General features: G+C 45.6%; 1 protein-coding gene across 1 annotated transcript; it reads right to left on the bottom strand.

Annotated features, from left to right (window-relative positions):
• Nucleotides 1–150: 150 nt before the first annotated feature.
• On the bottom strand, nucleotides 151–10204 carry vgf (VGF nerve growth factor inducible). Its single transcript, XM_066722141.1, has 2 exons — nucleotides 9987–10204; nucleotides 151–5676 (listed from the first exon to the last, which is right to left on the bottom strand). The coding sequence occupies exon 2, from the start codon at nucleotides 5646–5648 to the stop codon at nucleotides 3591–3593; it is 2058 nt and encodes a 685-aa protein (XP_066578238.1). The 5' UTR covers nucleotides 5649–5676; nucleotides 9987–10204; the 3' UTR covers nucleotides 151–3590.
• Nucleotides 10205–16099: the final 5895 nt, after the last annotated feature.

Genomic DNA, 16099 nt, shown 5'->3' with positions numbered 1-16099 from the left:
ACACAAAGTGACTCACTGTTCAGCTCATAATGATGATGATGATAATAATAATAATAATAATAATAGGTGTGAGTGTGAGGGACAGGGGTAGGAGGGACAGGTCTGTAATAATATACATAAATCTGTGGAAGGAATTAAAAAAAACTGTAATTTAATAAAATAGTTGCTTTTATTTATTTCTCTCTGTATAACAAAACTAGTAATCAACATGCTATTTACATCAAGTCAATGCTTTTTTATTAAATACAGGTACATCTAGAAAGAACATCAAAGACAGGATCCTCACACAAAACTTACAGATTTACTGGTGTTGATCTTAATATCATCTTTATTGTTTTTTTTTTTACTTTTTTAGTATTTCTTCACTGATGATCATTCTTGTTTATTTTTTATTTTTATTTTTTGTCAAAAGAAGCAACACGTTTATTTTAATTTTTTTTCCACAGTAGTTGAGAGATGCAGTACAGACACACGTGCGGACTTCGTTTTTTTTTGTAACCCCTTTTTTAAGATCGAGTTTTCAACATATATATATATATATATAAAAAAAAAACACACAACCTTTTCTGTCTAACAAGAGTCAAGCCCGTTTGTGGATTAGGTGGGCAGGAGGGATATAGTAGGAAACGGGCGGGCGAGAGGGGCTGGGGTAGTCGCAGACTACTGGCTGGTTTTACAGACCCTGATCATAGGCTGGGATTACTCTACCTAAGATAACATTAGGCAGTCCACCACTATAGCTGATTTGGGTCTGTGAAACCAGCCTGTTATGTCTCATTATCTTTCAACTCCACCATATCCCACTAAATATTTGACTTCTCTGTTGTCTGGCCGTGGGTATACATGTTCCCAGTGGAACACGTGTGCCCTGTGACCCAATGTCCCTCCGCCCTGATCCCATGGGTTCTGGTTCTCAGAATGCAGCGCAATTCGTTAAGATCATCTCTATAAGCCAATAACCCACAGGTTTAGGCAGATAAGCGCTCCAGGTGGTGTGGAAACGTGAAGACGCCGCGTTCAGGTTGGGACTGCACGGCCTTCCTGTTGGATCTCTGCACCATGCATGGCACAGGGGTTGGGAAGACCGTAGTCTGTCCCACTATGTCACTGAAGCATCGTTTCCTAATCATGGAATACACCCTTAAAACGAGAGTGTTTGACATTCTACACAAAGAAAAAATATGGTAATAATACTGATTCAATTTGTGTATTGTTTTTGCGCAGTCCCTGTAGATAGAAGTTGAACGCAGCACAGCGCATGAGTTAAAACATGCTCAGAGCTTGAAGAACGGCAATGTGTTTTTTTAACACGATTTTTCAAGAGTGTAGTTAAAACAGTTGTTATAGTAATATTAATATAAATACGTTTTATTGTGAATTTACTAGTCGCAAGAGATGGATTGGGTATCGGCCACGACTAGGCCCCCCAGTCCAGCTTTTCCCGGGCAAAGGCAACAGAGGCGGGGCATCACATCAAAGAGAGAAGGATGAATAATTAACAGTAATTGTCGGTGAATACTCAATTCAACTTAGTTAGTGCTTTAGACCGGGCGCTTTACATGTTACAGCTCTCCCTCACTCTGTCACCCCCCCTTACCCTCCACATAGACTAGTAGTAATAATAATAATAATCATCATCATAATAATAATAATAATAATAATCTAATAGATTGAGACAGGGAGAGGGGGTTATAAGGCAATAATGTATATTATACACTGCAATATATATATATATTTGTATCGAAACATTTGGAATGTATGATAGTTCGCACCACATTTAAAAAAATAATCTACAGTTTAAATAAGTCACGGCTTTATATTATATTTTGGGGGGACGGAAGGGGTGTCCAACAAATCTACGTTTGTCTAGGCATAACAATCTGGCTTAGAAATAATCACGATTAAAATAAAATGCAATTTTAAAGAGGACAACACCGGGGTAAAAGAAAAATACAGTCGATGTCAATCGCAATTTGTAAGGAAGATGCACAAGGGAGAGAAGACTTGTAAATGAATAAACATGCAAATGACGTGATTATTCCTTGATTGGCTTATGTTGTTACTTTCTAATATGGCACTGGCTGGTAAATATAGACGAGTTGGGGACATAAAAAAAAAATCGACTTGACTAATAAATCGATTTTTCTGACATGGTGCTGACGTCACCGCCCTGCGTCCGCCTACTTCAGGTAAACAACATAGGCGGGAACGAGGCTCCACTCTGGAGACTGGGCCTCCCAGTTTAAAAAAATAAAAAAAAATATTTGCTGCCCCTCAGAGTACAATATAACCCAGTGATAGAATCGATGTTTTGGAGAACATTCATTATTTAAATAAATATATATACAGACAACTCGCCCAAGTTTAACACCCCAGTAAAAAAATCAGGGAGCCCTTCTATGGATACGATGTGTAGCCTATTAATGATATTGCCCTTCTGGGGTAGTCTAATGCTGTTCAATGATCAAAACGTGAGCAAAACAGAATACCGATGCAACAAATACACATAATAACAATATGTTTTAACGGTGCCATAGAATATTGAATACAAAACGATGAATGTGACGTTTAGAAGTTTTTTTAAAGTTTGACAGGTGACACTGATTTTAGTACATGTGAAATCTATTGGACAAATCAAGGATGCATCCCGTCACCGAAGCCACATTTCATAACCCAACGGGGGTTTGGGAAGCAGAGGTGAGTAATAAATAAAGCATTTTCCATTTCTAACCACAGTCGTGGACAGTTGAAGAATTGACCCATAAGTAACAAACAATTATTTTTAATATGCGGTAAAAATGTGTGATCCTTATATTTTTCTGATGCCCAAAATTGCAGTTTTTGTGTATTTAAAATAGATGGCTTGTATTTTCAATATATTTCAGTCTGTAATCCATTTTATAGGTTGAAAACATATGGTGAGGTTCATTTCTCTATATATTAACCATATAAAATAAAGATGGATTACAGACTAAGATATATTTTTAAGATACATCCCATATATATATACATATATTTGTTCCCTATGGGTGTTTCACACACCTTCTTGTTAAGGGAGTGAATTCAAATTTAGCTTTTTTTTCCCCTCCTGTTTGAAAGTGGAGAGGGAGGGGCACTTATAATTGCTGTTATTATTATTTTATATACTGGAAATGCATTTTTCTAGTAAACCCTCTATTTTATTCATCCACTCGACTCCCCTCCACCCCACAATGCATGCTGTTTCGTATATCACTGGGGTGGGCTTAAAGGTGTTTACCTTAAGGCTGCCTGGTCCCTATCTGAGTCATGCAATAAAGTACCCCTGAACGACACACGAACACTAACCCACAGTACTGTGAAATTGAAACAAACAAAACCAAAAACAGACAAATAATTAAATTTAAATGAGAGACAAAACAAAAAAAGTAAAGCAATGTTGTGTTTTCACCTTCTAAACAACAACAACAACACAGAAGAAGAAGAAGAAGAAGAAGAAGAAGAAGATGAAGAAGAAGAAAAGGGAACAGAAATACATTTCTCCTTTTGCTCTCTCTCCTCCTCTACACTCTCTCGCATCTCTCTCCCCCTCTCTCTCTCTCCCTCCGTCTTCAATGGAACATCTCGGGGTGCTTGAGCAGGACCTTCTCGATGAAGTTCTCCAGCTCCTCCTCGCTCTCCGGCTCGTCGTCGTCGTAGTAGTCTTCGTCGCGGGGGATGAGCAGAGGGGCCGGGGGGGAGATGTAGAAGGGGCGAGGGCGCTTGGAGCCGCCCGCGGTCGAGAATGTCCGGGGGTGGATGACGTTGGAGATGTAGAGGCCGCTGGGCTGGGGGCGGGCCCAGGGCTTAAGCTTGGGTTTCGGCTTGGACAGGGGGCGGTACTTCTTGGGGAGGGGGTCCAGGTCGTAGTCCATGGAGTTGCCCAGGATGTCGTTGAGGGACAGTTCCTGGCTGGGGCGGAAGCGGGGCTTGGGGGGCTGGTAGTAGAGTGGGTTGTAGGAGCGGAAGGGCTTCTGATAAGGAGGGTAAGACGGGTAGGAGGGCTTGGGCCAGGGACGGGCAGCGGGCCGTGGCTGCTGCTGCTGCTGGAGTTGCTGCTGCTGCTGTTGGAGTTGCTGTTGCTGTTGCTGTTTCTTGTAGTAGGCTTTGTCTTTATAGTACTGCTTCAGGGGGGTGGTGGGGGGGGGGATAGGCTTGTTGCTGCGGGCGGGTGGGGGTGGGGGCAGGTGGCGGTGGATCTCCGGCGGCGCGTCTTTCTTTTTCTTCTTCTCCACGTCGTTGATGATGTCCACCACGTCATCGGCGGGCAGGTGCAGCTTGCTGGAGATCTCGATGAGCTTGTCGATGGTCTGAGGGTCGATGTCATCCTCGTCCTCGTCGTCCTCGTCGTCCTCGTCCGAGCGCTTGTCCTCCGCCGCCGTGTCCAGGCGGCTGCCCTTGAAGGGGCTCTTCTTGCTCTGGTCTTTCCCCAGCCCCAGACCAAGCCCTTGTTTCTTCTGCTGCAGCTGCTGTTGTTTCTTATGATCTCCCCCATCTGGCTTGACCAGGTACTGCAGCAGGAGATCGGAGGCGATGTCGGCCAGCTTCTCCTCCTCCTCCCTGGCACGCTGGGCTTCGGCTGCCTGGCGCCTCACTTCCTCCTGCTCCGCCCGCGCCCTGGCCTCTTCCTCTTCGGGGCTCAAGATCTCCTCCTCCTCTTCCTCCCCTGCTTGGCTCTCGTCAGAGTCCTCCAGGAAGTTCTGGCCCCCGTACAGAAGGCGACCCCTTTTCTTCTCCACGCCTGATTCCCCCTCTCCTCCCTCCTTCTTCTTCTCCTTCGCCTTCCCACCCGCCAGCTCTTCGTACATCCCCAGCTCTTTCAGTATCTCATTGGCTTCGGACCCTGTGGTGGCCTGGTACATTTTGGGGCTCTCCTTCTCCCTCTCCCTCCCTTTCTCCCACTGGCCCCACCTCTCCAGTTTGTTCATGTCCCCTCCCACAGAGTCTCTCTCCCGCTTGCTGGTGGCGCTGTAGCTCTGCAGCTCCTGCAGCATGGCTTGCAAGTTTTTCACCTCTTGTGGGCTCAGCTGCTCCTCCTCCTCCTCATCCTCCTCTGCCTCTGCCCTCGGCTCTCCCTCCTGCCCTCCCACCCTCTCCTTCCCCTCCCCCTTTCCGCCTTGCTGGGCTTCACTCTTGCCCTCTTTGCTGGCGGTGGCCCCCCAGGCTCCCTCACTACGTGTCCTGCTCTTCACCCTCTCCGTCAGCCTCTCCTCCTCTTCCTTTGCCCTCCTTTCCTCCTCTTCCTCCTCCTCCCCCTCCTGCCCTCGTCTCAGCAGGGCCTCTCTTACTCTCTCCCCTGCCTCCCGCTCCCGTGCTTCCTCCCCTCCTTTCTGGTCACCTTGTTGGTTCAGGGCCTGGAGCAGCACGGCAGCCAGTGTTTTGGGGTCAACGTCCTTGAACAGCTCGTCCTCTCCCTCTGAGGGGGCCGATCTCGCCGTCTTCTGTGGCTCCTCTACCCGCTCCCCCAGCTCCTCCTGCAGGATCTGGGTTATCCCGACTGGAAGGGCATTGGCGGCAGCACCAGCATCCTTCTCTTCAGCCACCGGGGCGGCACTGTTGACATGCAGTCTCGTGCCCAGCAGCAGCAGCAGCAGTATAGGGGCACTTGCGGTGAGTTGGCACTGACGCATGACCACAAGCAGGGGGACTGTCACCCACCTAGTGAAGGAGAGAGAGAGAGAGAGAGAGAGAGAGAGGGGGGGGAAGAAAAGAAAAGAAGACAGAGCAGAACAGCATTAAAAACACAATGAAACAAGTTGCCAATATGTTTCAGGGTCAGACAAGCTGGTTACACCATCCTGGTCCTGTTCATCTGGCTTTTCCAGCTCTGTGTAAATCAATGACACTCTTGGGACTAATTAGACATTGACATTGGGGCACTGCACTATTGAGACTGCAGACTTCAGATCTAATGCAGTGAGGTCTCGCCAGCCCTGGTCTGCTCCACAACAGCATGTGGGTTGATATGAGCCACCTCTTCAATGTCAAAACCTAAAGACTGGAAGGACAAATTGTTCGTTATAGAGTGGGGTGGAGATTGTGGTCACGTTTCTTCAATCCAGGGCATCTCTGCCTAAGGGTGGGTGGAAAAGATTATGAGGCCAGTGTGTTCTGTCCCTTATGCCCTTATGGGTCACTTTGCGTATACAGAGATGCATATATTTGTGTGTGCAAGCACTGAGTAATTCTGCATATACTTCCAGTGTATTACTCCTGCAGAGTCCGAAATGTTATATGCACCTGCTTATATTTTGCACCCATTACACATCGGCGTACACTGTAAATAATTTCTTGATTACTCAATGCTTAAACCCAGAAATCACCCCCTTATACTGAAAAGCAATATCCCTCTGGTTTTGAGTGACAAGTGAACACCTCTCAGTGACAGTGCACGTCGTTTGCGCTGAGATCAACACCCACGCCAGTTTGGACAACTGCGTCAAGATGTGCAAATTGTCGAGACAGAGCGCAATTAGACTTGTGTGCCTGACATTTCGGCTTCCAACACGACCAGTATTGTTTTCCTTCCAACGCCCTGCGTCCACATACTTTAAACATGTTAAATAAATGCATAATTAATACAAATGGGATCATATCTGCTCTTATTATAGTAAACATCCCTCCATAGAATTAAGGCTTGTCTCATTATTTTTCATATTTTCTGACGCGCTCAATTAATCTGTCATTTGCTGCTTCATTAGAAAAGACTTTAGCTATAATTGCTTCATCGATCTTGTCATGATAACTACCCCGTTTTTGAGATTTTATAGAGGACCGAACAGAGCAAGGCGAATGCTCCGATTTCACAGTCAATTCGGGCTCTGTAATTGCACTGATGGTCTTAATTGAACTAATTAAACTGTTTTCTTGGCAGAAGACAAGTTAATAGACTGCGTGTGGGAACCCACTGACGATGATGATGATTAATATGATTATGATTATTAATGTGGTTATTATTATTGTTGTTGTTATCAGCATTCTTGTAGTTCTTGTTGTTCTTATGGTTTTAACATCAATTGCAATTGAACGTGTTAACGTGACTGTCCATCTTGCGAAATTAGCATGTTCAATGAAAATCTGTTAAAGAAAGAAAAACTGCAAGGAAGAGAGGATGACGGAATTGAGGCCAGAAAAGAAAGAAAAGGAATGGATATTTCTACATATTTGAAAAGGAAAGGGACGACAGACAAGAAGTAAAAGAAAGGCGTGAGGGAAGGACTATGAAAAGAGGAAGGGTTGAAATGAAGAAGGAAGGAGATTGGAAGGATGGATGAAGGAGAGAAAATACTGGAGGGAATGGAAAGACTGGAAGAAAACAAAAGACCCAAAGAGAGAACGAAAAATACATTTGTTTTTGTCTTTGCGCTCATCAGTGAGAGTAACGCCACCCAGCTACACCCTGACGCCTACACTCTCCTCATGCAGCGCGGAGCCGAGAGAAGCGCCCGCCGCTCCCACCGCGTCCGAGTCTCTGCAAAACACAGCAGCACATCTCGACGAGCACGGCAGCTGCTGGAGCCACTCTGTACGGATCCCCATCTATGATTATTGACTGTGGTGCTCTTGCTAACTGCCTCCTGTAGCATTTGTCCGGATGCTGGCTTGCGTCACACCCTGCATCCCTATCGTGCGGGAGGCGCCGCATTATTGAATCACCGGAGGAAAAAAAAAAAAGGTCAGGTCTCGAGAGCGGTGTGGGGGTGGCAAGGTGAGCTCGAGGCGTTGCCCTGGAAACTGGGTATCTCGGTAATGATTAATAAAAATAATTTTGTAAAAAAAAAAAAAAAAACTATCCTGATCTGTAACAAACAACGGCTGTTTCTATAGCAACTTCCACCTCGTTTACTGGAAAACTTTATTAGCCCAAATTAGAAAGAATGACGCGTGTAGAGCAACGCAGTACAGACACAAGTGCGCCGCTATGATTGCTGTTGATTTATCCCATTGCATACACGCACACAACGGAGAGACAATGGGAGGTAGAGGAAACAAGCAAACGACTTGTGGAAGGAGAAATGAGTAATGCGCATAATTTTAATTAGTGTTCATCGATTACAGTTTGCAATATTTCTCAGTCCAATTCAGTTTGGTCCCGTTTAATCAACTTTTCCTCTTCTCTCCGCTGCGCAGAAAGCACGGGTCATCTAGTCGCTCGACAACATACTATAATATTGTACAATACAAATACAAAATAATAACAGCGTGTATATATCGCAACAGACCTAAACATACACCCACGTTATATGTTTTCACTGCAGAGTGTTTGATGCGCAGGCTACAGCTCGAATGAGCCAAAGTGCGTCTTCTTTCAATTCCGCCCATCTGAATGAATAGTCGACGTGGCCGGTGAATCAGACTGGTCACGATACCGCTGGTGTCTCGGTGTACGTGTGGTTCCGGGCTAAAACGCCTAGTGGATCCTAAACACACGACTTGACCTCTGATCTTTAACCTCCTCTTCTCACGGATCGTGCACACACAAGTACAGAAACAAATACTTCGCCCACTCCCATCCTAAACAAACAACCAACAAACATGATTCATTTTAACACGCTTTGTTATACAGTTACACTTCAGGACAAAAAACAACAACAAAAAACAGCGCACGTCGTGTCAGGGGATCGTTGATGTTTTAAATGTGATCACTTTGAAATTGCCACGTATCTCCTTCACTCCCTCCCTCCCTCTCTCTCTCTCTCTCTCTCTCTGCTTATCTCCTCTTCCCGTTTCCGTCTTTCCATCACTATATCTACCAGACCACGAATGCCTTCTTTTCTACCTTTCCATTTTCTTGCTTATTCTTTCACAGCAACTCTTTCTTGCTTTTCATAATTTAGCTTTCATCCCGCATACATTCAATTCCCCTCTCTCTCTCCAATCATCCCACTATCCTTCCCTCTTTCCCTACCTCAACCCCCCCCCTCGCTCACGCCTTCTCTCTGCAATCCTCCCCCCCCCCCGGTCATCCTCTCTTTCTCTCTCTTTCCTATCCACCCCGCATTGATACACTATACATATACTCTCTCTCTCTAGCGTGTGCAGGTGTACAGTTCGCACAAGCCAGACGTCTCCTTGTTCAAACTCTAAATCCTGCGCTAAGCATCCCGCAATCCCCCCCGGGAGCGAAGGAGCTATTTCTGGAGCTGAAAATAAAAGCAGGTTGGCTAATAATAACACTCGCATGCGCCCGGCAGAGCTCCCCTGTCCCGGCGGGTGCACTCCAAAAAGTTCAGTATCCATGTGCAACCGAATATTACAACAGTTAAAATCATCTCGTCGTCCTTGTTGTTGTTCCCTCCTATATTTTCCTTTATTAGCCTTAATTTGTAAAGGTTTGGATTTCAGCTGAGGCGCTTCGAGAAACTAATACGGACAAGGTTGTCGCGGCATGCAGAATCGTACAACAACAATAATAATAACACAAATAATAATAAATAATACGGCATCTTCTGTTGAATACAAATAGCTCTTCTCCTCAGCGTCTGTCCCATACACCCCCACCCCTTTACCCCTTTACCCCTGCTACCTGGCTCTGGGAGAAGGAGATCGTGGGTGGAGGGGGTCTGTCCCAAATGCCTACAGTCCTTATTGCAGAGTAATGTAATTCTTACGCGTTTCATTTTATACACTTAGATTTGTCCTCCCACTGCCCCCAACCCTCATCTGTCCCTCTATCTTTCTTCCTTTCTTCCCCCCTGACCCAATTCCTTTAGATTAGTGGATTGTGCTATTATTATAAACTCTCCTGTATTTAAGGATCTGTCTCTCTTTAAAGTTTACCCAACGCGAACCACTATTTAAATAGCTTCGTGCCTACGTAGCTTATACAACAACAACCATAACAACAATCGTAATAGTAGTAGTTATAATAATCATAATAACAGCATTCATAATAAGCATAATAATAGCAATAACAAGAATAAGAAAAAAGGAAAATATAACATTAATAAACACATTCATAACTTTACCTGGGTTTCTGGTTGGAAAAGTGCAGTCTCCGCGTATCTGTAGTGGCAGTGATTTGTTCTGATGTTGCTTTTCGCTGTTTTCCCTGCTGTTTGCTTGCTTTTTATACGTGATAAATATTCAGCTACGTAAATGCATAGAGATATATTTGTCTGCTTTGTCTCTGTGTATTGTTGTTGTTGCTGCCGGTGTCGGAACAGTAGGCAAACGCGCCGGCTCTGGCGTCTGGTTGGGTCTTTTCAGCACCAGGGACAGCGCCGCGCTATTTGTACCTCCCCTGGCTGGCCATGTGACGCGACGTCAGGCCGCCCATTGACGTCAGCGCTCCATTGATAAGAATTTGGTCGGAATCGAACCCCATTCTTCTGCACGCTGCAGTGATTTGATGAATGAACGGAAACCGGTGAATGAAATAGTATTTTTCATTGAAAGATGAGAGGGAGAGGAAAAAGAGAGAGAGAGAGAGAGAGAGAGAGGGAGGGAGGGAGGTTTTCCCTGTTTTGCGGTTGTGCTCCGCATACTGAGATCCGAGCAGCCACACACCGAGGCGGAGAAAGAGACACAGAGGGAGAGAGGCACATTCGCACATACACGCAGGCCGAGAAAGGCAGAGGGAGCTCGGGCGACGGGCAAGAGAGTGAAGCCCCAATCTCTGTGAGTGTGAGGGAGAAAGAAAGACACGGAGAGAAGGGTCTCCATTTTGTCCCCACCTCACCTCCGCCCTTCTGCAAGTAAGTAGATATCTGGATAAAAGCACCACAGAGGCACCACATATAATAACAATAATCATAATAATAATTAAAACTATTAAATGCATCCAGTCTCGGACACAATCACGTCCCCTTGTTATTTTTGCGGCCCCCTGTGGCAAGTACCCACCCGAGTCCGTGTCTAATTGTGGAGGGAGGGGGGTTGTGCAGACAGACGCTATACACTGCAGCGAATATGACGCACAGTCTTCTTCGTGCGCTTCCTGTCTGTCCCCCTTTCTCGCTCCATCTCTCTCTCCTTCCCAGCCACCGCTCTTCTGTTTTTCATGAAGCCGTTGTTAAATATTTATCCGCTGCCATGATGCAGGCGCTGCCCCCACTCTCGCCAGGTGCATAGGCAGAAGCTGCACAAATGGGGGATATATGTCGTTTTGTCTGTAGGCACCTTTGTGGATGTTTTTGTGTGTATATACAAACACATACACATACACATGCATATGCGTTTATTTAGCTGTACATTCCTTCGTGTCTTTATTTTGGGGTCGAATGACTTTGATCTGTGCATAAGCAAAAAATCCAGACATTTGCGTAAAGACGTTATGTCCCATTTAATATTGGACCAATTTGTTTAAATGTCGGGCGGATGTGTAGAGAGACAGACTCATCGACTGACAGGTTAATGTGGGTCCCTGCACTTCTGGAAGATGAAGAGCGAGAAGGAAAGAGGAAGAAAGTAATAACTTAAATTGGCAGACGGCTTGATAGACTGAGCCACCGATTAATCTTTTAATTGACCCAGGGTCTGCTCAATAATCGCTCGGGTAGACTAGTACTGAGAGGCCTGCACAGGACGTGACCGCTGTGCGCTGTGGGACGGGGGCAGGAGAGGGGAGGCAGGCACGGGTACTTTTTGGTCCTGCTCGTTTCCTGGCACTTTTTTTTTATTTTTCATAAAGATTACCAGATCTATGATCACGGGTTACTGCGCCAAAACGCGTGTTGCAGGAGCCGAGTGCAGACAACCAGGCTGAACAGCTTTCTCGTACAGGATCTCTCCCCCCTTTGTGTTTATTATTATTATTATTATTATTATTATTATTATTATTATTATTATTATTATTATTATTGCATATGAGAGATAACTTTCAAGTTCCTGTGTTCCTTACTTCTTCTGTGCTGTGTTTAAAATGGCAAGCTTTTCCACCGAGGGCAATTGTAATTACAATCATCATTATCGTTATCGTTATCGTCATGAAGTGTTTGGGACTATTATAATATGTTATGCTGTGAATCATTTACATATACACAGCCTGGTAATTCGGTACAGTATGTCTGCCAAGATATACAGACTATATATAGTAGCTATGAAGCAGAACGGCTATTATCAGACGGATCAATTTACTGTTTACTGAAAATATTGACGCTCTTCAATTATTAACGATCGCTCTCTCTCTCTTTGTATTTCTCTCTCTCTTTCTCTCCCTATATGTATGTGTGTGCCTCTATTCTTACAAGTAATTCTGTTTTCTGTCAAAACACCGAGACAGAGTTATGTTCCAACCATTATGTTTCAACCGAGATATTTAGTTTTGCGTGTCTGTTTGAGGGGGATAACATCCACCCTCAGACCTGATTACCCGCGTCTTCTGTGCCGCAGTCCATTCCCAGGTACTCAGCTATTCCCGTACCTGTTGAATTATTCAGCTCCCCTCCAACTACTAATAAACGCATCAATACAATCGATAACCCACTCAAATTTATATTGCTCCGATTCGGTAGGGGCGCTTTCCTACCCAGTGCTTTGCTGTAAACACCAATACTGGGACATCAGAAATATACCCCGAACGACGCTTCAGGAAGAATTTAACAGAGGTTAGTATAGTATAGTATAGTATAGTATAGTATAGGTTAGTTTGGTAATGTAGGCCTATTCTTGGAGTAAGGCCTGCATCAATCCGTTTGGTAGACGGCCAGTACAGCAAGTTCAGCTACCCTTCCCAGATCCTCCCAGGGGTGCTCTGTCTGTGTGGTTGATTCCAGAGCTCTAGGCGTTATAAGTAACTGCAGAGCTCTCCTTGTACTCCGCTTGAGCTCCCCTCCCAGCTTTGTGATGGCGAGCGTTATGGTATTAGTTGTTTGTTACACTTGAGGCCCAGAATCGATCCTTTCATTCTCTCTTTGTTTTTTTTTTTCATTCTTCCTTTCGTTTTCTGCCATATCTGTCTGATTTTATGTTTGTCACATTATCACACCCCCTTCCCCACTCCTATCTGTCCCTCGCTGGCGCGCGTTCTCTTTCTTCTCACACCATATTCACTCTCTCTCTCTCTCTCTCTCTCTCTCTCTCTCTCTCTCTCTCTCTCTCTCTCTCTCTCTCTCTCTCCCTCCCTCCACACACGTTGCGACAGAGAGATGAAGGGTCAAACAATAGGAGCAGCTGCAGAGATGCGATAAGACGCGCCTGGCTGACACGGCGGTGATGGGCTCGGGGGGAGTCGTGTTCTGGGGGGGCGGCGAGCGATCCTGCTGCCGTCCAGACCATCGCTCACTGCCAATCAGCATTAAAAAAAACTTCCGTCTTATGACCACACATTGCGCCACCAGAGTGTGGATAAATCAGTATGAATCCGAACCAATAACGTGATCGATTGATTAATTTAAGAGGATTACGCCATTGTTACTATTATTATTGTTACTATTATTATTATTATTATTATGTTGTAAGGACCCCCCCCACCCCCCACCCTCCTCTCTCTCTCTTTCACTTTATCTCTGCACTCTGAAGACGAGGTTAAAGAATGACACTCCAAGCCGTGCAATCTTAAATGCCTGGCCAATAAGCCCCGGCCCGGCGGAAATGATCTCCGTGTAGCTGATCCCGTATGCAGGCGGCGCTTGCTGAGCACTCAACTCTTTTTCCGCATCATCTCGCCCGCTTTAATTGAGTGTCAGCGCTCCTCTCGCCCACACACCTCCGAGGCGCAGCGCAGCGCCCGCTCCCGGCCCCGAGAGCAGTTGGCGGCCCCCCGGCGCAGCCTGACACCCGGCCATCTGTCAACTCCTGCGGGGGTGGGCGGTGGGGGGGTGCCGCTGTGTCGCAGAAGCTTTGACCCTGTAAACTCAGTTTACAAAAGTTTTGTGTGTTTCCACACTCAGGATTGTTTGTTTGTATGTTTTTAATAGCTCGAACTTCTCTTTGTAGTGAGACATGAGTGTCAGCAAAAGGCCAACTTGGGAGAAACCAGCCCTGGGGTGGGTTTTGAGCGCATCCAGACCAGTGCTCTCCAATGAGTATCGATCATTCTGTCTTTGCAATCGAACAAATCAAGCGAAGTATAGGTGCCGTCAAATGCATCCCCACCAAGGCAGTGGAGTCGTGCGCAGTTCACCGTAGTCTTTCCTACACATTGTTTCTTCTTTTATGCAAGATGATCTGTCAAGCTATGTATTAAGCGCAACATTGCGTCTGACAGAGCCTCCGCCGTTTCATGCATGGTGTTCTGTCCCAAAGCCTGTTGTATTACACATAGCTCTGGTCGGGCTTCCTACGTGCGTAACCCACAATGCTAATAATAATAATGTTAGATAATGTTAAGCACTTGTTCACTGTCTTTCAACGTTCTGTATGTCTGTATTTCAGACAGTTAGTATGTTAGTACAGCAGAGAGTCGCAGTACTACTACTGCTTGACAAATAATAATAAACAAAAATCATATTAACAGGGTTACATGTTCTACGTTCACCTTCTTTGTACAAATATTAATACGGTGGTCTGGATCGTCGGTGCTGGTTGGTGCCTGCTCCGTTTTGCGCTTGGCATTGTGTGTTTACCAGGGCAGGCCTGTGTAAGTACCAAGTCTGATTGGATAAAGCACAGGCGCCGTCTGAGTCAGATGCAGCCCGCAGCGCTGTTCCCTGTGCGGCCGCTGCTGAACGTGTGACCAATGTGATACTGTTATCAATCGGCTCCGAGTCCATTGATGCGGCGTCTCCTGCTCACCAGCGCCCTGCTTAGCTCCAGTCCTCGATTTCATTCATAAAAAGATTGAAAGGAGGAAAAAAACGGAGGGAGGAGGGGGAGGGGGGGGGTTGGGAAGGCAGTGACGTCACCTTTTACGCATTTATGATCGATCGAGTCTGCTCCTCCTCTCTCCCTCAATGTCTGCTTTCTCTCCCAGATCCTATAACTACCTCCTTGCGCCGTCTCTCTCTCTCTCTCTCTCTCTCTCTCTCTCTCTCTCTCTCTCTCTCTCTCTCTCTCTCTATGGCCCTCTGTGTAATTGTCAATATTGCTTTCTCCCTTCCAGTTTCTTCTACATATCGTATTATTTTCTCCTCTTTACTACTAATTTTTTTCCTACTTATTTCCTACATATTTTTAATTTTCTTCTTCATCATTTTCATGATCCATCTTTCTCTCCACATCTCTCAATGTATTCATCTCATTCAATAGTCATTCAATCTCTCTCTCTCTCTCTCTCTCTCTCTCTCTCTCTATATATATATATATATATATATATATATATATATTCAGCAAAAAAAGAAACGTCCCTTTTTCAGGACACTGTATTTTAAAGAGAATTTTGTAAAAATCCAAATAACTTTACAGATCTTTATTGTAAAGCCTTTAAACAATGTTTTCCATGCTTGTTCAATTAACCATAAACAATAAACATGCACCTGTGGAACGGTCCTTAAGACACAACTTACAGATGGTAGGCAATTAAGGTCACAGTTATAAAAACTTAGGACACTAAAGACACCTTTCTACTGACTCTGAGAAACACCAAAAAGAAAATGCCCAGTGTCCCAGCTCATCTGCGTGAACGTGCCTTAGGCATGCTGCAAGGAGGCATGAGCACTGCAGATATGGCCAGGGCAATTGAGTGCAATGTCCGTACTGTGAGACCCCTAAGACAGCGCTACAGGGAGACAGGAAGGACAGCTGATCATCCTCGCAGTGGCAGACCATGTGTAACAACATCTGCACAGGATCAGTACATCCGATTATCACACCTCCGGGACAGGTACAGGATGGCAACAACAACTGCCCGAGTTACACCAGGAACACACAATCCCTCCATCAGTGCTCAGACTGTGCGCAATAGGCTGAGAGAGGCTGGACTGAGGGCTTGTAGGCCTGTTGTAAGGCAGGTCCTTACCAGACATCACCGGCAACAACCTATGTGTTTGTGCCCATTTGTGCCTATGGGCACAAACCAACCTTCACTGGATGTGATTTCCTGCCAGACAGGAATGTCAGTGTTCTGCCACGGCCAGCGAAGATCCCGGATCTCAATCCCATTCCCCCCAGAAATGTCCGGGAACTTGCAAGTGCCTTGGTGGAAGAGTGGGGTAACATCTCACAGCAAGAACTGGCAAATCTGGGTCAGTCCATGAGGAGG

This window comes from Amia ocellicauda, chromosome 14 (genome assembly GCF_036373705.1).
Source record: "Amia ocellicauda isolate fAmiCal2 chromosome 14, fAmiCal2.hap1, whole genome shotgun sequence".
NCBI lineage: Eukaryota > Metazoa > Chordata > Actinopteri > Amiiformes > Amiidae > Amia > Amia ocellicauda.
This window is presented reverse-complemented; position numbering and strand designations above follow the sequence as displayed.